Below are 10,255 nucleotides of genomic sequence, written 5' to 3'. Positions count from 1 at the left end.
TATGTCTGAATACTTTGTAACGAATTTGAGTGGAACATTGAAATCTGGGGCATGTTCTGTACCAAAACTGTATGGCTTAATAGGATATTGGCTCGACACAGCCACATTAGATTTTGAAACCGTGAGACGGTAGGAGTCGATTGACCTGGTGGCTATTAAAGAAGATATAGGCACAGAATATTGGCACCCCCTATAAGGACTGTGGGATATGCATACGGCTATCCTAATTATACGACAAGAAGACCAAAGAGCAAATAAACTGAGGTCTTTACGGCAGGAAGAGTTGGCAGACTAGATGGGTTCTCATCTTCTCTAGAGAACCGCAGCCCACAGAGAAATACACGTGAAAAAAGTACTTGGTCTTCAAAGAGTTGGGCCACAGAAATGATTTTATAAACCAATGGGTAAACCATATGAAATTGTTCGGAAAGAGCAAAATATTAAGGACAAATCCCGACATCATTACCTTCCTTGACTATGAAGAACAAAGAAAAGTGGTATTTTAAAGCTTTCGGCTATGGCAAAATTAAACGAATCAGGAATGGACGGTCGTGTAAGGTTGTTAAACAATCCTAAATGTTCTTTTGACTCCAATGGTCGGAGCAAGTCTTGAAATAGAATGTCACTTTAGTAGCCCAGTTCTGTTAAGCACGGCTGGCTACTTTGTAACAAACTGCCAAGCCTTTCAACTGCTTTTTCTTCAACTTCATGTGGCTTTAACAGAATACTTTTCAAAAGTAGCGGCATGCTGAATACAGCCATAACAAAGTACAAAATGTTGCCTTGATTTATATATTCTTATTTAAGGAAGAATATGAGACCATGTGGTTAAAATTGTACTGATTTAGCACACCTTTATGGGACATCCTCGTTTGGCATCTGTTGTCAAACAAAAGTCACTAAATATTCTTTCTGACATTGTAGAGCTTTTACCTTTTTTATATTTTTTTGTAACAAATACTCAAAATTTAATTTAATTCCATTCTAAGATAGAAACACCTCTGATTCTTTTGTCCTCGTCAGCAAATGTATAATTATACTTTTGGCTATGTAAGCCTTTTAAATAAGATGGATGAAAAAGCAAATATACTATTCGTATGTTTTATTATTTCTTATTAAACCAGATTTGCCGAAAACATGAATGTTCTCACAAAATGTTGGTCTATTTAGCGCTTAACGTTAAACTCTGCTTGAAATTCACTGGAGGCCAGCAGGATGAATATTATCTGGCAGGAATGGAGAATTCTAGTCTCAACCTTAAATTACACTAATCCAAGTTGTTTGTAACATTTCCAGGACTTGTAAAAAAATGTTTTGTCATACTCCAAAAGGGATGATGGCTTGCATATAAAACATGACCAAAAATTCAGTTTTATGAGCTTAACGGAGGTAGGTAATCTGAACAACCACACAGCAGAAGTGGAAAAGGCTAAATTGGCAAATTAGATGGGCTGAATGGGTCTTATCTGTCGACAAACTAAAGCGTACGATTAAAAACAAAAGGTATTGTGCGAATGCCATTAGCGTCTATGAATATGTTGTGAGGGTAAAGGGGAAATGTACACCTGTGTGTGAATATGTCCCATGAATGCAATATATTTAAATTTTATTTCCGTCCATAAATGTAATTTACTACACTTAAGGTATATGTATAAACACATTAAAAAAAAAAAAAAATATATATATATATATATATATATATATATATATATATATATATATATATATATGCATGCTACGGAGTGAGGAAGGTGAGTCGTTCTGCCAATCTACCTCTTTCGTCATATTTTTTATAGATTTACACAATGTTTTATTGTTCCGTTCAGTACTCCATGGTCTGTGTTATTACATAAACTATAAAATGAAAAGATTTTATAATCCCCAAAGCGCCTTTCTCCTTTTCTATCTAATAACTATTGATTCCTCTTGTCGGAGAATATTGTAGCAATTCTCCCCAGAGTAATGAAAAATGAATTTATTGGTAAAGAGGTTTTCATTTTCTTTTATTTTGTAATAGAGGTTGGGTAAGTAGGCATTGTCCAACCCAGCCCTCCTATAGACTAAAAACGTGGAGGAAAAATGTATTCTTTTTTTTTCCACATTGCGGTCTATGAAAGGATTGCCGTTTAATTACACATTATTTAGTTCCAACCAATAGCGGCTAATGCATTGATTTTGTAAATGCAAACAAAAAGCACATGGCGTTTAGCAGAGTAGTCCTAGGGCGGCAGGTCCAGTCCCTTTGTCTTAAAACCAGGGGACAGGTGCCGCCGCTGCTCAATGGGACTTTTACAAGGGAAATATGGGATCTCTTAAATCATCCCATTTACAATATGGTGAACAGAGTATGCAGCAAATGGAAACGCTAGCCTTTAAAAGATGAATATAACATCATATTCGGGTGCTTGGCCGTGACGGCAGTAGTTGCGGAGGGCCAGATATACCGCTGACCTCCGATGTCACTAGTGTTGGTCTCCACTTGACACGTGATGTCACATATGACCAATGCATATTTAGAACTATGAAATATTCGGGTGGTTCAAAAATGTATTAGACAAACAGATTTAAGGGAATTTAATGTTCCATTGACCCATATGCACAAATCAGAAACAAAAATCTAATTTAAGATTTAGCCTACAACAGCGGAGGGGATTTTTAACAGTACGGACAATAAAAGTATGGAATTCACTGCCTTAAGAGGTGGTGCTAGCAAATACATTGGATGCCTTTAAAAGAGGGCTATGTATGATAGTATTGGAATTAATATTTATTTAGTGCTTGTTGATCCAAGTAGAGATCTGGTTGCCATTTGGAGTCAAGAAGGATCTTTTTCCCCATTGAAAGCACGTTTCTAAATTGCTGACATACAGGTTAAACAAGGAATACGAATAGGATGGACGCAAGGCTTTTCTCAACCTAAACTACTATAAAATCTGCTACTGTTCTTCCTGGAGCCTGAGTCCAGTTGTTCTGACCTTGAATTAAGACTTCTAAAGCCCATTATGTTAATTAGTGGATTAATTTGCATATGTGACATTGGCAAGGAAAATAGATACTGTCTCCTAGGTCTATGTGGAGAAGAACGGCTTTGTTTAATGGTGTATGTAACTGGTTATGTATTTACATTGTGTAATGTTTGATTATTCAGATAAATCTGTCAACAAGAAAGAAACTTGTACTCAAGTCAGTGTTATATTAACGGCTGGTGGGCATATATACATAATCCTATGCTTCATATTTATATAAATCAGTCCTGGTATGTTGTATTGTGCCTTTTGGTTTATTGGAGAAAACCCATTTTATCAAGCCTAGTCGGCCTTGGCCGGAATACACTGTTGTGCATAACAAAAAGTTATCTGATGTATTTTTATTCCCCCAACTCTTTACTTATATAATCCTAAATAATCATTTTAACAGCTATTGATTACGATAAATAACTTTTATAACATATGTAACAAAAAGACCATGTTTTACCTTAGTGTGATGGAGACAGAGGTCTCACTCAGGCTGTCTACTGAAAACAGGGACAATGCGTCTTATACTTAGAACTGTGACTCCAAAAGTGACATGCATTTTATACCCTACATTGAATAAAACAGACTGGGCCAATCGGCATTCACAGCCAAACTGAGCAGCCTATCAGGTAGGATTCCATTTGTGACATCACTGTTGTACATACGAAGCGCATATAGGTCTGATGTCACTGGTGTATCTTCATCTTTGTACTTGATATGTTTGGGATTAGGCTGAAGTCAGCATTGCCAGCTAAGTAATGGTCTTTTCTACTAAAATGTTTAAGGAGCAATTCTAGAAATGTTACTTTTGATAATTATAGCTAGGCCCAATCCTTTGCTCTGACTGGCTCGCCAAAAAATGAGAAATACTGGCTAAAGTTTTTCCTTCCCTTCAGTATTGCACCAATGACATTTTCTCGGCTATAAAACCAAAACACTTGTTAAAGCTAATATGCTAATTCTCCCTGGTACCCACGTCCATATAGCCCTTTTTAAAACATATCAGTCTTACGCCAAATGACTTGCTTATTCCATAACTATTTTTATCTGGAGTCTCAATAGTTTTGGGGAATACTCAACCCAACTCAAGTCACTTATCTGACCATATGCCTTAACAGAAAAGCATCTCTTTTTAACATTAGGAGGCCATATGTAGAATGTTAATGTCTTCCATTGAATTCATATTTTATTGTCATTTACTATTGGTTAACTAGTTATAGTATTGCGTTTATAATGTTGTATTTTTTTTTATTATAACAGTAGAGATTCAAGTTACAAAGACAAGTCCTTCCACTTTATTGCATATCCAGCATAAAGCACACAGAGCTAGAACAGAGGGGCACTGGCATTCACCAACATAAACTATCCAATGCATTCCTAACTGTGATGGCATATTTCTCATTTGGAGTATCTGGGAATCATAGAACTCTTATGGTCTGTAACAAATTATTGGAACCAACTCAACATTAAGTGCCCATGACCTGAAATAACAGTTAAATATGTATTAGGTGGGTTAACCTTCTTCAGACCTTATGTAATATCCCTCATTACAACCAGATTTGTACATGTATTGGAGTTACGACTCAAACCTTTAAGTGCTATGATTTAACCATCTGGTAGCAATTAATAAATCCATATTGGCTTATGTGGGTTTGGGAACCACACCAGGCGATACAAACCTTGTGAGTCAAGCACATTGTTTGGCCATCTAATGCTGAGCAAAACATAAACATTTTCAAAACCTAAGGGTTTTGTGTTTTGGTTTTTTAGCAAAAATTGGTCATTTTCCAAAGACTGAATAATTAGTCTTATGAATTATCAATTATCTAGACCATGTTAGCTATAAAGACCAAGATATTAAACCCACCCTACCCACCCCATTCATACTATCGGAAAAGGACCTGATTGAAGTCATTATAAAGGACACAACAAGCAACACAGTTTTTTTTTTCACATTTCCTGCCAACGTAGGTGTCTATCATGTATACCCTGGTAGTGATCAGCTGAGACCTTCTGAATTACAGTAAACGGCGGGTAGGATAAATGTTCTATTTGAAGAAGTCTTTCAGATCTCATCTGGTTTGGCCACTTTGAGTGACCTTGATGTCCGTTGTGTAATGTGGGTTCAAAACCCATTGACCTCATTTTTAGCCATTAAAAATCAGCGAAGCTGTACGTAGCCTGAGGTATAAGTCCAATGTGCCTTCATTTCCTCTTCACATTAAGATTCAGTTTCTAGTGATTTGTTTTTGCGTTGCATGAGAACGTCCTGTTTATTAAATGCCGAAACCACACCATCTCTAGAATTCTCACCGAGTCTCTTAGCTCAATAAAGGATGCTGACATATAGCTCAATGGCATCGCAGGTGGTTCTTTAATAGTCTTCCCAGCGAAAGTACCTTTTCACGTTAACCTTGAATTGAGAGGGCACCTGGATGTATCTCGAGTTGTTCAGATGTCCGTGTGCCTGGTGTTAACATCCAATTTTTTTTAACCATATCTCAGGAAAAGCTCCAGGTGTTGTGGAGTCAAGGTGTGTGACGGGTTTTGAAGGGATATTGATGTACCCTTGTGCAGAAAGCATCTCCATTTTTATGCACTTGACATATGAGCAAGTGTCCCGTGGCGTGCGGCTGTGTGATAAGAGTGTGGAGATTTGCGTGTCTGGATGTTAGCCTTAGTTTCTTCTGCTGTTAAAAAAAAAAAAAAGTTTTATTTAGATTTTATGAAATGTTAGACTTTAAGAAAAGATACATGCTTGCAAATAGAGGTAACAATGTGTTATTTATACATGTATTGCTTACATATATGCAATGGGATTCTCATGTTTGAGAATGTTATAAAGTATTCATATATATATATATATATATATATATATATATATATATATATATATATATATATATATATATATATATATATATATATATGAGCAACTTGAATCTCGGGCTATAATTAAACTTTTAATATTACATGGATGCAATGGATGCTTTGTATTTTTTGATCATTGGTAGAGGGCTGGCAATGGGATAATTTCCACTGAGCTGATGTGACTACTTTGGGTCTCCACTCCCCCCCCCCTTTTTTTTTTTTTTTTTTTTTAACATATGTCTTCACTTATAGCCACCAGGGTGTCCAGTGTAATATGTACACTAATGTGCAGTTCCTGATTGGCGGCACTGACTAGTGTCCACCGAACATGTTTTCTTCTTCGTGTTCTTTGGGTTGGCTTGCAATTCTCTTGGTTCTACTTGTTTCCCTTCTGTCTACCCCATATGCCTGCATCTTCATATAAGCACCTGTGTAACTTCTCTTGGTGTAAATTACCTTCTCGTGCCGTGTGCATGCTTTTAAATGATAGCGATGCAGTGATGTCACAGTTGTGTGGAGACAATGGAGTACCCCCTGTGTGTTGCCATCCATGTCCTGTCACGTAGCCTGTTGGTGCTGCAGTACCGTATGCCATGTAGGGTGACACTGGAGCCGTTGTGGGGTATGGAGTCATTCCTGAAGCAGCCACAAAACCTCCAACTGTTGGTAGACCATTGGCTGCCTAAAAAGAGAGAATTAGATCATATAATCACATAAATAATCTCCATCTTTATTGTACTATATACACATTTTTGTACACATGGGCAAGTTAATTACCTTTTGTAGAACACATGTTATACAATAACAGCTGAATGGTATCTTTAATTGGGAAGTCCCATGGGAAATATTTCTTTACCTTGAGCATAAATCCCCAGCGCTGTATACAGTAATAAGCCCTCCACCTGACCTAATCCAGTTGACTTGGGAGCTCCTTACATTGCATGGGAGGTTGGTCCACGCAGGACACCTTGTTGAACTTGAAGTATTTTTTAAAAAATTTTTTTTACGATATCACCAGTATTCCACAATCCGTGGTAAAGTTCCGTTTAGGTGGGCTTGGAATATCTATTAGTGAAGTATCTGTATCTAATGAGAAGATCTTAAAGGCTTTCATTGTGAGTGTAAAGCTCTTATCCAGATAGACACTTTGAGGAGATACTCAACATGGGCTAAAACTGCCATCCTGAGAAACCCACAAACAAAGAAATGTTTGTATAGTAGCTGTGACCTTAAGATTTCGCACAAAAGGATCCTTTAAACTTAAGCCACTGAGCCACACAGATCAACGTATTCTGCTTATTTAGAAATAGCTTTAGATGGCTTGAGATAAACAGCAGGACATTAAAAGAGCATCAGAATCCTCTGTGGCAGGTGAAATACCTTTGAATTCAGGAGAACATCAGTGTTCTGTTTCAGGAAGAGGGGGGATTTGTTTGGTGGGATTAGAGGCTCTGTTTTCTTTGATGAGGAAAGATTGTTCATGACATTATATATAAAGAACAAACCAATGAGTCCCTTCCTTCCCAGGCATTAATCTATGAAAGAAGAATTTAAACTAGTTTCTTCTCTTTAGAGCAGTGAGATTAATTGTTCCAACGTTGCTCCTTTAATTTATTTTTTGATATGCAGTCCAGGACTTGTTAAACAGTAAATGTCTAGCCATCCAGTAGGGCAGTTTAATTGTGGCAAATGGAATTCTGGGGTTCCTTGTTGGCCCTTGAAGAAATGTTTCTTACCTTTGTACTAACCTATAGGGAAAGATTACAAATGTTTTAGCAATAATAAAACCCAGTCGTGTCCACCAGTTTATGAAGCCAAGTTATGTTTGGTAACTATACAAATTTGGCTGCTACCCCCATTCATTATTCGCTATGGTGGAAGATACTCAATGATCCTCCTGGATGAATAAGGTAAATGGAAATTAATATCGAACTTGGTATTGATCCTGCTGAGCTTTGAGGGTTGACCCTAGGTTCTTTAGCATGTAGGCAAACTAGATCTATGGTGCCCATCTCTTGTATGCACTGGTTTGCTAACTTTGGAAAGAACCTGGAGGCAGCAACCTCCACCTGCTCAGGTTGAAAGTCACCTAAACCAGGTGTTTGACAAAACTCTGGCATCAAGTTGCTATGATGACTACGGATAGCATCCTGGCACCTGGAATTTCACTTGCTGGACAACCCTGTAAAGAGGTTCCTGGGCCCAGCTTATGTTCTGCAATAAGGCAGAGCTCAGCTTCCCATCACCTAACCCACAAAAATCAACAGCAGCTCACGGCTTCAGCATATTGTGGCTTAAAACTAATCTGTTGAGCACTTGCCTAGGTCATCTATCTAATAAGGCCGGTCTTGGCTGTTTCCATGCTCATTGAGGTTGTGGGTCTACCTGAAACAATCATAAACCCCCTAGGTAGCTATTAAAGAGGTCTCAGAACGTTACGTCAAGGTGAAAATGTTCAAAAACATTGCTCTGACTCATGGAACAAATCAAGTATAGAATTCCAACTCATTAATAATGCCTCCATTTAAATATACTGTTTTAGAGACCTTGAAGAGAAAAAGCTTCAAAAATGAGTCCAACTTATATTTTATTATATAAATTAAATCCTATAAATGCACACATATTCAGAATAATAGCATCAACATTCTTTTCTTATAATCACTACACTTGTAGACTTTGTTTCTCTACATATAATCCACAAAACCTTTAAATTAAGGACACTGGTCTAAAATACGCATGTTATGGCATAAAGACCCTGAAAATAACACATTAAGAATATATGCACAGGCTACTTAAGATGGTGAGTGGCTTGATTTTCTAGAATTTAAAGGATAATTGTATGTTATGCTAAAATATACAGATGTAGAATGCACAGCATAAGCGGGCGAAAGTTCTTTGATGTAAAGGGAATCATTCAATGGTCAGAATAAACAGGAAAAGTCAAACTTTCTAGAATGTTTACAATTAGGAGTCTTGATTCTCGAGATCTAACTGTAAGAAGTAACAAATTGCAGTGGTTAGAATGAGTAGAAAGATATTAGGACTGAAATTGTAGGAGAGATTGTGGAAATGTTAATTATAAGAATGAGGAAGATTGAAGTAAAATTGTTTCCAGTGCAAATGACCGATTTGTAAGCTATTCTCAGAATGCAGTGGTTAGAAATGGCCAAGATAAAATATTTTAAAACCAAGTAAAAAAAAATAAAATAAATTGTTCAGAATGTTTTGGGAAATAACCGCCACGGGCAGATAGAATTGTGAAAATGTGATAATAAAATGTGCACAATTAATATGAAATATGTAATATAAAGGACCAGGTGTACAGTAGAAGAAAATAAAATAAATAACATATAAAATTGGAAAATGTTTCAAAAATTCAAAGAACAAAAAATACTTGGCCATAACCGTTTGAATTTAACTCTTACACTTATCTCTCCATTTCATGCAGTTGAGCCAGGCAGCTTGCAGCATCTCTAAAGGTGTAAAAAGTTCCAATTCCTTGAAGTTTCAACAAAACTTAACATTTACTAGTTAAAAATGAGCGGATACATCTGGGCTAAAAGAGTGGCTACAGAACTTATGCTTAAAGTTTGCTAGGAAGTTGCAAACATGTATTTATTATATAAATATATAAATACACAAGTGTAATATATATATATATATATATATATATATATATATATATATATATATATATATATATATATATATATATATATATATATCACACTTGTGTATTATATTATCTTTAGTTTTTAGTTTTGTTTGCTGAATTAGCTACAAATTAAGAGCCCGGACTGACATTTCCTAAAAAACGTCATTCATTTTGCTAAATTAAAATTGGTAGAATTATGTCAAAAAGGAATGAATAATTATACTTTTCAAAGTTACCTTTATTGATACCCTCGCTAATCAGTCTGTCGGATGAATCCCAAATTCCACTAAATAAGATTTTATTTTAAGAATTTTACCGTGTTACCCGTATAAAGAGCGAGAAAAGATGGTAAAGATAATACATTTATTGGCTAAATAAAGTATGAAAGATTGCAAGCTTTTGGGACAACCTAGGTCTCTTCTGCATAGATATGACTGATGCTATGCAATAAGGTCGATAAAGTCTCCGTCGCCAATTTGGTTTATTAAGCCTTGACCTTGAAATTCTGGTTGCTGGTACCTTCTTGATTGCTTGACAAATAAGATTTAATATATAGAATATATTATAATATATTTAATCTGTCGGCAGCAAATATAATATAGTTTAAAACAGGTTAAACTGTTCCCTGCCTATTCTGATCACTTGACAATCGTAAAAATGTAATATATAATATAAAATATAATATTTAATATATCTCGGTAGCAAATAAAATATA

The 10,255-nt window shown here is 36.0% G+C and overlaps 1 protein-coding gene across 1 annotated transcript in view; it reads right to left on the bottom strand.

Annotated features, from left to right (window-relative positions):
- Positions 1–5,606: 5,606 nt before the first annotated feature.
- LOC149284670 (paired box protein Pax-9-like) overlaps positions 5,607–10,255 on the bottom strand; it is a 28,221-nt gene continuing 23,572 nt past the window's right edge. Inside the window, exons 7-8 of the mRNA XM_089496300.1 lie at positions 6,342–6,567; positions 5,607–5,704 (exon numbers count right to left, since the gene is read on the bottom strand). Of these exons, the coding sequence (XP_089352426.1) occupies positions 5,607–5,704; positions 6,342–6,567 (324 nt within the window). The remainder of the gene's footprint in view (positions 5,705–6,341; positions 6,568–10,255) is intronic.

This window comes from Sceloporus occidentalis, unplaced genomic scaffold (assembly GCF_023333645.1).
Source record: "Sceloporus occidentalis isolate IW3139 unplaced genomic scaffold, rSceOcc1.0.p SCAF_89, whole genome shotgun sequence".
Lineage (NCBI taxonomy): Eukaryota > Metazoa > Chordata > Lepidosauria > Squamata > Phrynosomatidae > Sceloporus > Sceloporus occidentalis.
The sequence above is the reverse complement of the archived record's forward strand: the minus strand, read 5'-3'. Positions and strand labels throughout refer to the sequence as shown.